The sequence below is a fragment of the Nyctibius grandis genome, chromosome 18 (assembly GCF_013368605.1).
Source record: "Nyctibius grandis isolate bNycGra1 chromosome 18, bNycGra1.pri, whole genome shotgun sequence".
In the NCBI taxonomy this organism is placed as follows: domain Eukaryota; kingdom Metazoa; phylum Chordata; class Aves; order Nyctibiiformes; family Nyctibiidae; genus Nyctibius; species Nyctibius grandis.
The window spans coordinates 11,017,641-11,031,136 of NC_090675.1; the positions used below are offsets into that span (position 1 = coordinate 11,017,641).

General features: G+C 44.8%; 3 protein-coding genes across 5 annotated transcripts in view; 2 read left to right on the forward strand and 1 right to left on the reverse strand.

The window, feature by feature from the left end:
- The window catches only part of NLK (nemo like kinase), a 52,779-nt gene extending 48,686 nt beyond the window's left edge, over window positions 1–4,093 (forward strand). The window contains exons 9-11 of one of the 2 annotated variants that reach the window (XM_068415803.1): window positions 667–865; window positions 1,751–1,850; window positions 2,378–4,093. In XM_068415803.1, coding sequence (XP_068271904.1) covers window positions 667–865; window positions 1,751–1,848 — 297 coding nt within the window. In that variant the 3' untranslated portion in view covers window positions 1,849–1,850; window positions 2,378–4,093. The remainder of the gene's footprint in view (window positions 1–666; window positions 866–1,750; window positions 1,851–2,377) is intronic. The other variant, XM_068415802.1, reaches the window with a different exon arrangement.
- Window positions 4,094–6,624: 2,531 nt separating this feature from the next.
- Window positions 6,625–10,788, forward strand: TMEM97 (transmembrane protein 97). The gene is made up of 3 exons (XM_068415628.1): window positions 6,625–6,760; window positions 8,423–8,567; window positions 9,108–10,788. The coding sequence occupies exons 1-3, from the start codon at window positions 6,641–6,643 to the stop codon at window positions 9,356–9,358; spliced, it is 516 nt and encodes a 171-aa protein (XP_068271729.1). The 5' UTR covers window positions 6,625–6,640; the 3' UTR covers window positions 9,359–10,788.
- A 109-nt stretch (window positions 10,789–10,897) lies between these two features.
- Window positions 10,898–13,417, reverse strand: IFT20 (intraflagellar transport 20). Of its 2 annotated transcripts, none has more exons than XM_068415631.1 (4): window positions 13,161–13,417; window positions 12,774–12,856; window positions 11,825–11,928; window positions 10,898–11,375 (listed from the first exon to the last, which is right to left on the reverse strand). In XM_068415631.1, exons 1-4 carry the CDS (start codon window positions 13,285–13,287, stop codon window positions 11,294–11,296), a joined length of 396 nt encoding a protein of 131 aa, XP_068271732.1. In that variant the 5' UTR covers window positions 13,288–13,417; the 3' UTR covers window positions 10,898–11,293. The 2 variants fall into 2 exon arrangements, with proteins under 2 accessions (XP_068271732.1, XP_068271731.1); XM_068415630.1 differs by having other exon boundaries at window positions 10,901–11,375; window positions 12,774–12,859; window positions 13,161–13,416.
- Between the last annotated feature and the right edge of the window lie 79 nt (window positions 13,418–13,496).

Below are 13,496 nucleotides of genomic sequence, written 5' to 3' on the forward strand. Positions count from 1 at the left end.
TCCTTTTTTGACAGGACGGTGTTGGACACCCAGGGACGGAGTACTTTACTTGGGTTATGCACAAAAAAAGTCTTAGTAATGTGGAAGTCGACTTTATAATTTAAACCCCTGCTCTGACCCCCTGCTTCCCTGCACTTCCTTCACCGCTTGTTTTCAGAAACTTGATGTGTAAAGTATTCCTCAGAACTCCAGATGCCGTATCCTGAATTACTCTGTTATCAGTGATGCTTACATTTGTGTTTTACTTTAAATATGTACTTAGGGACACACTAAAATGTTTTGCAGGGTATGGACGTACCAAATGCAGTATTTGCTAGCATTAAATTCTCTGGGCTTGTTTTGATTGATGGTAGGAGTCATAATTTTAAGGTTATCTGGAGAAAGTAATTATTGAAAAATGTATTTCTAAAAACCGTATTAGCAGCATCGTACAGCGAGGTCAGTGTCACGCTGGCAAAGCTGCCTGTTCCTTAGTGGAACCTTCCCCCTGCTGGCAGCGTCTGCAGGTGGAAACATCTTCTGCCGTGAGCCAGTCCCTGAATGTCGTTAGGGGGTTATAAAACAATGGAGAATGAATTGATGAGCACGTGTTCTTTAGACTGTTTCAATACCTCTGAAAACATCCTAACCTTTTTTTTTTTTTTTTCTTTAAATGCAATATTTCAGTCCAAAAGAATATCTGCTAAGGACGCCTTAGCTCACCCATATCTCGATGAAGGGCGGTTGCGATACCACACTTGTATGTGTAAATGTTGTTTTTCCACATCTACTGGAAGAGTTTATACGAGTGATTTTGAACCCATCACTAACCCCAAATTCGATGACACTTTTGAAAAGAACCTCAGTTCTGTTCGGCAGGTTAAAGGTGAGTAGCAGTTACCCTTCGCATCTGCATTTCTCTTCCTGCTCCAGCCTTCGGCAGCGCGGGGTTAGGCTGGGCAGTCGGGATGCGTACGCATCTTTTAGGTATTTTTCCATAGTCGATACTGGAAATATTTTCACTGAAAGAACAGAATCGCTTATATGTTTCTCTTTGGCCATCACTTTCCAGAGCTGTACGTAGCTCTGCTGTCTTCTCTGAAATCTGTGGCTCTAAAGCTCCCTTGAAGGTTTGCGGACAGCAGTGCCCATGCCAGCACGGTGCCTCTCACGTAGCGCCCGGGCGCGCGGAGCTCTGTCCTGGCAGCCACCGCTGCTGCTCATGGAGGAGCAGCCCATTGCCAGACCCCCCAGGCTCTGGTTTTGGGGAGGGGGGTATGTGCACCCATGTGCATGAGAAGGTGTTTTGTCTGGCAGCTCTACATAGAGCTCCTCTCTCCTTATGAAATTTACTTTTTTGTTTTAATCAGCTCAAGTGGCAGTTTTGTCCTTGGTGGTAGTAGCTGAATTTGTGACTCAAACGGGACTGAGTAGTAGAACTGTGTTCTTGGGATTTGCAAATCAAGTTGAGAATTCTTTGTTTCTCATAAAGTTATACCCTAAAATTGGGATTTAATCTATAACCGGTTATCATCAGTTCAGTATTATAGTGGTGAATAGGGGTTTATTTTATATACATTTATTTGAGTGTGCAAAAAGAGTTCTGTGTGAGCTTATGCTCTGAGGTCTGGTATCAGATTAGATTTAGGGAAGCTGGAGTTCTTTCATCCTTACCAAAACGTACTTTCTATTTTCCTCCAGTCTACACCGCATTTTACTGAAGCAAAAAGTGTTAATGGTGTGGTGGGTTTTATTTTTCTCCTATGTACAGAAATAATTCATCAGTTCATTTTGGAACAGCAGAAAGGAAACAGAGTGCCTCTCTGCATCAACCCTCAGTCTGCTGCTTTTAAGAGCTTTATTAGGTAACTGTATGTAATCACATCTGATATTAATTCACATTTATTAGTAGTACAGAATTCACAGATCCAAAATGTTTTATGTTTTAAGTGTCTGAGAGTAGAAAAGGCCCGTAGATAACTTCTGCAAAAAAATGCCTAAGGACATGTATGGCTGCATTTAAAAAATACTGTAGTGAATTCTTCTAGAATTTAAGTAAAATGTGCAAAAGTTTCAAGTAATATTTTTGTGTAAAGGTACAGAAGTCAGACTAACAATTAAATTGAAAGATCGACAAGTTGAATTCTGATTGTAGAACTGCACTGTAAAAACTTTTAAATTAATGACTGATAGTTGAAGGATCGTTAAGAAAATAAGTAGATAAAGTACAGCGGAATATTTGTCATCGGTGGTGTTAACTGTTGGTCCCGGGGCGGTTTGGGTTGGTTTTGGTGGTTTTTTTGCTTTCCTTGCTGTCTGCTTACCGCTCGAGCATTAACTGTCTTGTCTGTGAGCTATGGCAAATGAACACTGATTTTCTGTGTCACCTGCATTCCAGTTCCACGGTTGCTCAACCATCTGAGATGCCGCCATCTCCACTGGTTTGGGAGTGAAGTGGAAGATAACGTACTACTGAAGATGTAATGTAGCTTTCCACTGGAGTCTGGGATTTGCAATTCTGGAGGTTAATCATGCTTGTACTGTAATTTTACTAATGAAGTTTTAAATTAACAACCACTACTTGTACAATATGAATAATATTTAGAAATGTACTAGACTTTTAATCTTGTAAAGTGGTTGTGCTTTTAGAAGAAAATATTTTACCCAGAGTTGCACGTGTTTTATGAATTCTAGTGCAGCTGTGATGGCTCAGCTCAGAACAAACAGAATTGAACCAAATTTGGGGAGGTTTTTTCTTTTTTTTTCTTTTTTTTTTTTTTAATTGAAGTGAGATTGTACAAAAGGATAGACGTACATTTTGATACTGAGCCATTCCTGAAGATTTTGGGTTTTCTAAAACTAAGGAATACAGAAAACTTGACTGCGACCAATCATGAAGTCACGCCAGGTGACAGTGACCACAGTCGGTGGCACGTCACCTGATGATCAAGTCCTATAAATAGCTTCTCACTAGAGCTGTGATGGTGATGTGTGCTGTTCTCAAATCAAACGTTGTGAGTAGAGAGAATGAGTTTGTGACTAGGAGAGACTAAACTTCTGTTTCCTTACCCAGTATAAATATATATATATATTTAATCTATTTTTATTAGAAGTTTTTCTGCTCTTTCTTACATAAAACCCCCCAGCATGCATCTTCTATGTGTGTAAATAATTCCATTTATGGGCTAATTTCAGAGATCCCTGACATCATTGCTGTATAGAGAGAAACTAGCTTGCACATTTTAGGTCTGTGAAATTTTGTGAGAACTTTTTCCTGCACTGGACAGTTGAGAGAGAAAAAAAAAAAAAAAAGAAAAGAAAAAAAAAGCACATAGGGAATTATGTTAATTGTGTTCGTGTCTTAGGCGAAGCTGTGGAAGTCTTGAAATGTCACAGTAGTAAATAACTTTTATTACTTTTTGGCTAATTCTTTTTCTGTTGGAACACTGAATTCTGTGCATATGTATATATGAACACAAATTGAAGGCCTCTACCTCCTGGAGTATACAACTTGGTTTGTTTACCTCCACATGATTTTTTTTTTTTTTTTTTTTAAGTTCAGTGTGGAGACTTGAAACTTGAATGTCCCTTCCAACTTTTATATTTAAAACAAGACTAGAAAATTGAAGACTGTTTTTCACCTGTACAAAGAAATACTAAAGGGTGGTCTTAAAATTTGAGCATTGGTCTGGAGAAAAACCGTGGTGTTTGTTATGGACAATTAACTGTTAAAGTTATTGTAAGTTATCTGTATTTAGCAGAGTATTTTCAACAAGAGTGATCTGAGCTGAAATTGGAGACTATTAGTAAGTTATGTTTGGAAGTTTTAACTTCAATGAAGTAATTATTTGCTGTGAAAGAGACAAACATTGAATAACCGAACAAAGATGGTGCAATATCTTTGTTTTTTATGAGGCTCCTGAGAGTAAAACCAACTGAAGCATTTCAATTCACTTGAATGAGAAACGTGTTTAATTAACAGAGCCCGAGAAGACACTGGTATGAAAGGTAAAATCTCAGAGGTTGGTCCGTTAATGTGGCACACTTGCTGGTCACTTTGTAAATGTAGATTTGAAGTACAGTGGTGAAAACATTAAATGTGACATTTGAAAAAGGAGTGCTGTTATCTTCATTTCCTCTCTGATCTCCCACCGTTCTGTAAGAGTAAGTTGGCACGATCCTGACCAAGTACTGTCTAAGAGAACGCAAGTAAAAAGACTTGATAACGTCTTGTTTTGGGCATGGCTTTGATTTTCACACACACACACGTATACCTATGCATCTATATGCACGTATGTATGACTGCTTAAACAGAATATTCATCTGCTCTTTAAGCTTGATCCTGGATAAAGGCAAAACTTGCAGATTACATCACAACAAGCAATCGACTTGCACTTTATTGGGAGGTTGGAAGACATCCAGTCAAGGATGGATTTTACTTAATTTGCAAAGTTTGTGTTATTTTTTTCAGCACAAATGCTTTCATTGTTTTCTGTAGTCCTAACATGCAGTGGTGGTGCAGAATATGACTGAAAATGTTCGTGTTTTAGGGGTGTGACCTTTTTAGAGATCAAACAAATTGGACTGTGCAGTTCAAGCCCCCGGACCTCACGAGAAATAAGGCAATAAGCTGCCTTAGCACGTGCTCCCTTCCCAGGGCTGGCACAGACATGGTTTGTGACTCGTGTATGTGCCTCATCTTCAGACCTCTTCTGAGACGTCTCCGTGCCGTCATGAGCTCAATTTTAACGTGGTTTAGAACTGGCAGCAGTGGTTATTGCGGCCTGGCTGCCTGTTGCTGCACTGGTTGCTGTTAATTCACTGCCATTTTAGCCTGGTCTGCTCGTTGGATTCTCCTCCAGCGTAAGCGCGCTGCGGACGGGCAGGGGACTTGTGGGGTCTTCTCGGTGTGACACCCGCTTTTGTCGGGCTGTGAGCACGGAGTGACACAGCTGGCAGAGACCACGTTGGGCATCAGTGTGCTTGGAGCTCATGCTGGAGGTCCGTGGGTTAACCTCGTTCATAAACGTAAAAAGAATAAAATGTCTTTTGGACATTTACCTTTCAGGGTGTCTTCATAGGAATGTGGGCAAGGTGCTGTGCAGAGCGAGCAATTAAAATTGGCACAAACGTATAACTGAAATTGTGTGTGCAAATATATATAACAAACAATTACGGTAACGTTTTCTGTAGCCTCAACTGCATTTTACATGTTTCATGTAAATCAGTTACAATGAAAGCGAGAGCTCTTAAGAGCTGCCTTTGACAGAGTCCGTTTCTAAAGTGAATGCACACGTGATACACCGAGAGGGATCTCACTGGCAGGGCAGCGAGAGCTGCTTTCTTTCCCAATGAGGTTAAAATCGGGCTTGCAGTTTTCAGGGTTGCATTTTAATCAGTTTTAAGCTTTGTTGATGTCAATGTCGAATGAATTACAGATTATAATCGTAAGTTTTAAGCTCTCTGAATATAGCTTCTGCATCTCCTGTTATTAATTGTGCCTTGAGAAGAGTACAGAAGTGGTGAGTGCAAAGAATAACCTCAAAATTATTCACAAACTGTCAAAGGAACATCCAGATATTAGAAGGCCTAATCTCTGTGTGTACATCCTGAAGGTGGTGCAAAGGAGCTAAACGAGATCTGCTACGGAAAAGTAAGTTGCTGAAATCCATTTCCTGATGTATGGTGAAATATCATTGACTGGTTCAAATCAATTAATTTACGAAAGCTACGAAGTGCTTTTCTCCTTCAGCCAGTTTCTAAGTGGCGTATTTGGGACTTTACTGTTTGACCTGCTGGGAGCGTGTGTGTGCTCACCAGACTGAACCGATGGGTTTACTATTCACTGGGTAGCAATTTTTCTAATCATCTTTTTTACCCTTTATTTGTTTTGGTAACGGAGTATCGTGAGATCCTTGAACTGTTTGTTCTTTGTAACTTTTTAAAATTCTTCTGTCAAGTCTGACTTGAGAGGAGACTCTGTTCACTGTACTTCTGTAATCCTGCTCAGGTATGGTTACTGTGGAACTGTTTGTGACATTGATAAATGTGGGGAACTGGAACCCAAGCGGAGCATTGCTCTGTGATCTGCGTGTACACCTTGGACAGCTTCTGTGCTCAATAAAGGATGGAATCGGACCCACTGCATTGTCTGATTATGCTCTGACGGGATGTGGTGACTGTTCAAGCCCTGTAGGTCCAGATCGACTGGGCAGGGGAAGGCATGTTGCGAGTCAAGAAATTGTTTTGTTCCCCAGCTTGATCCTAGATGCAAAATTACGAGGAAAGGACATCTTTAAATCTCGTAGCTTTAGAAGGAAGTTAATTGTGGGCACGTCTCTTCTCCGAGCTACCGCACTCGGCCCAGATGTGGGAGAAATTGGTGACAACTGCGCGCAAAGGCGGTGGTGGGAGCAGAACGGGCTGAAGTGCGGTACGGGGGTGCCCCGGGGCTGCTCTGGGCGGGGACCTGCGCGCCCGGGCCTTCCTCCTCCTCCTCCTCCTCCTCCTCCTCCTCCTCCTCCTCCTCCTCCTCCTCCTCCCTCCTCCCTCCTCCCTCCTCCCTCCTCGCGGCGGGGGGGCGTGGCCCGGCGGCGGGGGGGGCGTGGCCCGGCGGCGGGGGGGGCGTGGCCCGGCGGCGGGGGCGTGGCCAGGCGCGGCGATGGCGGCGGGCCCGCGCTGGCGGGAGCGGCTCTTCGCGCTCTACTTCCTTTCGCACGTCCCCGTCACGCTGCTCATCGACCTGCAGCCGCTGCTGCCCGCCGGCCTCCACCCGCAGGGCGTGAGCGGGGCCGGGGCCGGGGCCGGGGCTGGGGCCGGGGGAGGTGGGGCCGGGGCCGGGGCCGGGCCGGGGGCTTGCTCGGTGCAGGGTGCTGAAGAGAAGCGGATGCCCGCGGGGCTCTGCCGCTTGATTTAGTGGCTCCCGTGGTGTTTTTCACAAAATCTACTCTGTAGAGACGTAAGGGGGGACAAAAAATGCAGTAAATTTCCTAAAATGAAATCGTATTTAAAAATAATTCAATACCTGCTCCCTACACAATGACTTATATTTTTAGTCGTCCTTCCTTTGGGAAGGAGAACAAACGCTTTGTTCACCAGCACGTTTAGCAGCTGTGGCTGGTTTTAGGTTTGTGGCTGGTTTTAGATTTGTGGCTGGGGTGTGCGGGGGCTGCTCCTGTCGGTTAGATGCGCGGTCACAGGGCAGGTCCCTGCTGACTCGATGGTGCGGCTGATAATTCCCCAGGACAGCACGCTGTGTGTTTTGCAGGTGGAGGAGTGCAAACTGGCTCCTCCTCAAATTAAACCCCTTTCGGGAGGGATGTACCTGCTGTCCCGCCTGTCACTCGCTGCGTTAAGGCCCTGAAGGTGCTGGCAGCGCTGAGCGCCCGCCACGTGCCCCCGGGCGCGGCTGTCACTGCCTCTGTCACTGCCTCTGTCACTGCCTCTGTCACTGCCTCTGTCACTGCCTCTGTCACCGCCTCTGTCACTCTGCAATCCTGATTTTCACTCATATCCTGCCAGAAACGTAAAAGGGAATTGTTACGGCAGAAGCAGGCATACCAGCAAGGAAATTTATTAGTAAAAATTTTTGCTGGGCTTTGAATAAACTTATAGAAAACAATAGACGTAATAAAGTCAATTAAAATAATAGTTGGAGAGAAGATAATGAATTCAACTCTCATCATCAGGATGAGATCAGCCATAACTTCCTACCTGAGCTTTACAAGTCGTGAATTTGATTTTTGCCATTAGAATTGCCTGTAAATTACTCCATTATAGAAACCATTTTTAATTAATAGTTAACTAGCAAATCTCAATCCCTATCTCTCCGTTCAAAGTCCACCTTAAGGCCATGCTGGAATTTACATTCCTGTAATGGAAACTAATGGCACAAATCCTCAGCAGCAGCCACGAGCCCAGGGATTCCACCACACGCTCCCTGACGGAGCGAGGCTCCAGACCCCCCCCTTGGCCTGGTCAGACCGGGCTGGGGTCACACCTCCAGGGGAGACATGGCCCGTGCCAAAAGGTGTCTGTGACATTGAGCCACCTCTGCTGCAATAGGAGGGCCAGAAAGAGGAAAATACAAGAGTTCAATGTCTGCTCATGTCAAGGTGCAGATCTTTTGTTGTTTGGTTTTTCCTGGTAAGAAATGACATTTCAGGGATAGTTTTTGGAAAGCAACTGCACTTACTGCTGCAGTAATTGTAAAACTGCCTGTAGTGCAAATTTAATATATACTTAATGGAAAGGGCTCATCACTGTCAAGGTTTCAGAAATGTAGTCCCTGTGAAAACTGAGCTGCGGCACGGAACCTGCTGTACCGAGATGAGATCACTTGGGTTTTCCCACTGGTGGCTTCAGCTGACCCCCAGATGAGGGTCACAATTTTCCCCTGTTGCAGTTGACTTTCAGTGTATTAATCTGTTTTTTTTTCCTTAAGCTGGTGGAGCTGTTGAGCTGGTATGCGGCCACCTTCAGAGACCCCATGATGCTCCAGCCCCCCGAGTGGTTTAAGGCGTTTATATACTGCGAAGCCTTCTTACAAATGCCTTTCTTCCCCGTGGCAGCATACGCCTTCCTAAAAGGTTGGTACGAAACAAGTGTAATCATACACCCAGTGCAGCATTCCTGTGTAACACTCGCTTTCTGTACAGCAGAGAAAGTTTATTTATCGGCCTTAAGCAATTACAGGGACGTACCGCCTGCAGTGAGTGCTGTGCTGTTTGCACAGCGAGTTTGATCAGAGAAAGCAGCGCAGAATAAGGCTGGTCAGAAACAAAACCCGCGCCTGTAGGCCCTTGTCAACTGCAGCATTTATGCGTAACCAGCGTCGACGTTTGGCAGCTGGCACGCTTCCGAGGTAGAGGAAGTTCTGGGTCAGGGCCCTGTACTCATTCTGTTACTCTAAAACAATTTTCACCATCGCACCAGCGTTCTAAATTTCCATAGAGGCAGATAATTTTCCTGGGTTGCTACTAGTATCTTTTTATTCCTAGTACCTACGTAGTATGACTTACGGCTCATCCTGTCAGAGATACAGCATTCACGTTCTGTTCATCTAACAGCCACTGAATTCTGCTTGTTTCAAAATACGTAAATATTGTTTCCTTTTTGCCTGTACACAGGGGGCTGCAGATGGATAAGGACTCCTGCCATTATCTACTCCACCCACGTAGCTACAACTTTGGTTGCTATCCTCGCGCACATCCTGTTCCATGATTTCTCCGGGTCTGAGCACCTGGGACCTCAGACACAACGCGAGCGCCTCGTCCTGCTCTCTGTGTACGCGCCCTACTTGCTGATACCACTGCTGATTCTCTTCACTATGCTCTACAACCCCCACTACAACGCCGCGGAGAAGAGGAAAAGGAAGTAGCCCACTGGAACACTCATACTGGTTTGGCTTCAGACCCGGTGCTGATGCAGGACGCTGGGACAAACGTCTGTCCCGTGCTGTTGGCTGCAACAGCTGTTCCCTCAGCACCTGGCTCCTGCAAGGGTTGGGTTGGTGTGTGTTTACAGCTCTCCTTTAATCAGGGATGGCTTGGGCAGGCGCCTGTATTAGCGATTCCACGGGGCTTCTGGGCACACGCAGGTGAAGGGACCTTGCTCCTCTCCCGCTGCCGGGCAGTTCATCCACAATGGGAAAATGAACTTTTAACCATCTGATGTGTGACTGCGTGATGGCGGGGGCCGGGGGGGAACTATGGCTGATACTTTCCTTTCAAGTTTCCTTTTTCCACGATGACTGTTAGAAAAAAACACTGAAGAAAGAAATTTGTCTTCCAAGAGCAAATTCTTCAAAATCCAGAACTGATTATATACCAAGACGCAAAGCTATGCTTTTGGAGCACTTCAGATCACGTAATTCTTAGCTTCCTCACCCCTTCCTTTAAAATTGCACCTTCCTTTGCTGTGCTTCAATGCTGATTAATTGCAAATGTCTGATCAGTGATAAATGTGCCAAAATCTGCATTCCTGAATGCTTAAAGTGACCTTTGTTTGACGAGGCGTACTGCTAGAGGATTCTGAAGTACTGCAGGAGCTGTAAACAAGGATTTATAAATTTCTCCCTTCCATAAAATCACTTCTAGTATGAAAATAAATAACTAATGCATTAAACTGCATTTAATCTTCCTAAGGCAATGACTAAAAGGAACTTACAGTGACCATGAGATCATGGATAGTTCTATACACAAGTTCTACACAGTAAATATATGCATAAGTTAGAGTAAATAAAACACTACTGAGAGAAATTCTGGGCTGGTGGTGGGATTGGTGGTTTGGGGTTGTTTTGTTTTGTTTTGTGGGTTTTTTCTTAAGTTTTCAGTCTGATCTGCAAAAATCGGCCCTGGAAACTTGTATAAGATTACAGGGCACCAAGGTGGCTTTTCAGTCATTGCCCGTTTGTGTCAGGACTTCACTGGTATAAAATTTAAACCTTCCACACCAAAGGCCAACTTTTGCATCTTTGGTTGCCTAAATACATCTATTTGCACTTCAACGTGAGGCTTGATTTTTAGATCCCAGGCATTCACTTTTTAAATGTCACATTTGTATTTATAGTTTATACCTACTCCTGGTGTCACTGTGTGCTCAGATGGTTTGTGCATCAGTTTGCAGTTCTGTCACTAATAATGCCCATGAAAGAATTCTACTCTGATATTACTACCTGTATGGACATACCTCAGGCATAGTTTAAAGTTCTTAATTCTGCCATATTTTCTGCTTTTCTGTGTGTCTGTCACTGATCCATTCTGTCAATCATAAATTTCTGGGGTTTTTTCCTAACTGTAGAAAAAATAATCTGGTCAATATAGATAAAAGTTACTGCTGCTTCTGTGTTGTGTCTTTACAGACATAAAAGATACAACATACAGAAAAATCATTATGACTAGCCAGGGAGTTTTCAACTCTTCAGCTCAACAATAACATAGCAGACCCCTAATGCTGGTATATCCAGAAAGTCTGAAAACAATAATTTATTTCCCAATTTCTTTGAAAGAGCTGTACACTTTAAAAGGTAAGAGACATAACATAGCAACAGTAGTATTAATTCAAGTAGAATTTGAATTAGAACTACTGACTGTACAAAACTTTTATAAAATCAAAGGACAGAACAGTCTTTACATCTGTTAGCAAGCTCTCCTTATTGCCACTTCCAGTGTAATTCACACTGAATTAAAAGACACTTCCATTTGTACAAACCAGCTCTTCATTCACACACAGTGAAAAATTGCATATTTTTGAAATTCTCACGATTCTGGAATGGTCAAGTTTCCAAGTTAGTTTGTTTTTATCTTAAAATCCTCTATTTCTGAAAAATGAATTGGTCAATGAATTCGTTCTGGTCTGCTTCAATTTTACACAGAGTCTCGTACTCTATTCGGTATCTGAAAGAAAAAAAAAAACAAATGGTCACCAGCTGCATCCAGCCTGTGCTAGATGGTTTGGTACAACGTCCACTGTCTGTGGTGAAGGAGCCAGGCTACGTGTGCAAGTGGCTGTGAGTCAGCCTGTGCCGTTCTGAACTGCCTTTACCAGTCAGACCCGTGGTGCTGTATTACAGCTGTATTAATTTCAGCTGCACAATCTCATGCCGCCTCTTTATTTAGCCACAAAGCAGCCAGATGAACCGTCTCGATGAGAGGCAGGCAGGGCCTCAAGTTAACTCCAGGCTCGTGGCTCTGCACGGTGCCAATGTGCTTGTGCAGGAGGACACAGCTTCGCTGCTGAGGGCTGTTGGAACAGACTCGGGCAGCGTCCCTGCAGCCAGGCCCAGGCGGTGAGATTGCCCTTCCAGCCTACCTAATGCCCCAGAAGTATCAAATAGAAAACTGACCTTTCCAGCTGCATCTTTTTCTCAGCTATTAAAGCCTGGAGCTGCTGTTCCTGAGCTTCTCGTTGCTTTGCTATAGTCTTCAGCAGATTTCGTGCACCAATGGCCTGTCAGAAGAAGATGGTCAGTGATGTAGTTGTATTGGGATTTTTTTTAACCCCTTTCCCTACTAGCAGGTTGATTTTGAAGTGTTTCAGCCACGCTAACGATAAAGGAGGGTGACATCTGCATACTGAATGGCTGGGGGAACAGGCAAAGTGTCTCTGTAGAGGCTGGGCACATTAAGGCATTTGAGACTTCCTTCAAACTCAAGATATTCACAGCCCGAAACAGAAGTCACCGACTCCTCTGGAAATACAGACTGATTCCTGGTGACTGGTCCTACAGATACACAAGCGCTGTTACCATTTTTTCCCCAGAACAAATAAGGAAAAGAGCAATGACCTACAATTGTGCTGAACATTAATTTCTATTTCCACAACAACATGTAAAAAACCCACACCGCTTGGTGAGACAGAAATACATAGAGAAAATTTCAAAGGTAAGTACAGAGCTATTCACTGATCTGGTCTTTTGAAAGCCCTTCTCCTCCTCACAGAGCCTCTCGTGCCTCTTGAGGACAAAGTTCTACTCATAGGAGGAGTGATTAAAAAATACATGTTCTATTTATGTGCAAATATATAGATAAGCAGCAACAGCAGGACTGTTAAATGCAGGGCTAATATGACACAGTGAGTGTGCCTATAGAAGTTTTCCAGATGTTAATATCAATTAAAAAGCCCCCTGCTTTCCTATTGCAGACAAACAGGTGTTAACTGCCACAGAAACGCCTGTTGAGACTGACAGAAAAAGATTGCTTATGCTGTAGGAGGAGGAGGAAGGGAGAGATCCATTTTTTCGTGCACAGTACAGCGCAGAGTACATGATAAGCCAGTAATTAATTGCACAGTACCTTCATCTTCTCACTTTCAGCAGCTTTTGCCAGTTGATCAACAAGTTCAATTAAGCTACCCACTATTTTTTGAAATTCTACAACTTCTGCGAAGAAAAAAAAATCGTCAAGTAATATTCAAAACACCCCTAAAGAAGATTAATGCTTCTAGTACATGCTATAATTTTTAGATGCGGCTTATATTTTAACGGTTTACTGTAAACAAGTACATTTTAAGATTTTCCTCGCTGTTAGATAGGCTATAAAAGGGGGAAGAAACAACAAAAGCCCTCAAGTGCCCATGAGGGCACAAAGGGCTGCCGTGGCCTGCTCTCCCAGCCCCTGAGGAGCGCTGCGCCAGGCGCCAGGCTGGGAGGGCCCAGGAGGGAGCCGGCGGGCGGGACTCACTGTCCAGGAAGGCCCCGCACTCCTCGCGGAGCTGCGCCGTCTGCTGCGCCGCCTCGGGGTCCAGCACCCGCAGCTTGTTCAGCTCGTCGAAGTGCAGGCCCGCCGCGCCCAGCGCCGCCTGCGCCATCGCCCGGGGCGCCGCTCCCCGCCGCGGGCACCGCCCCCGCGCCGCTCTAGGGGCCGCGGCCGACCCCGGCGGGACCCGCAGCCGCCGACTCCCCCGTCACCTCACGGCACCCGGCCCGGCCCGCCGCTGCCACGGCGACAGCGCGCGCCCGCCGCGGGGCACGCCGGGAGGTGTAGGCCCGGCCGTGCCGCGGGGCGCGCTGGGAGCGG

Excerpts from the sequence above, each read along its gene's own strand:
- IFT20 (XM_068415630.1), bottom strand. The coding sequence starts at position 13,287 with ATGGCGCAGGCGGCGCTGGGCGCGGCGGGCCTGCACTTCGACGAGCTG. Across the intron at positions 11,929-12,773 it reads CTGAAAGTGAGAAGATGAAG|GCCATTGGTGCACGAAATCT; the intron begins GTACTGTGCAAT and ends TTCTTCTGACAG. Across the intron at positions 11,376-11,824 it reads AAAAAGATGCAGCTGGAAAG|ATACCGAATAGAGTACGAGA; the intron begins GTCAGTTTTCTA and ends TTTTTCTTTCAG.
- TMEM97 (XM_068415628.1), top strand. The coding sequence starts at position 6,641 with ATGGCGGCGGGCCCGCGCTGGCGGGAGCGGCTCTTCGCGCTCTACTTC. Across the intron at positions 6,761-8,422 it reads CCGGCCTCCACCCGCAGGGC|CTGGTGGAGCTGTTGAGCTG; the intron begins GTGAGCGGGGCC and ends TTTTTCCTTAAG. Across the intron at positions 8,568-9,107 it reads AGCATACGCCTTCCTAAAAG|GGGGCTGCAGATGGATAAGG; the intron begins GTTGGTACGAAA and ends GCCTGTACACAG.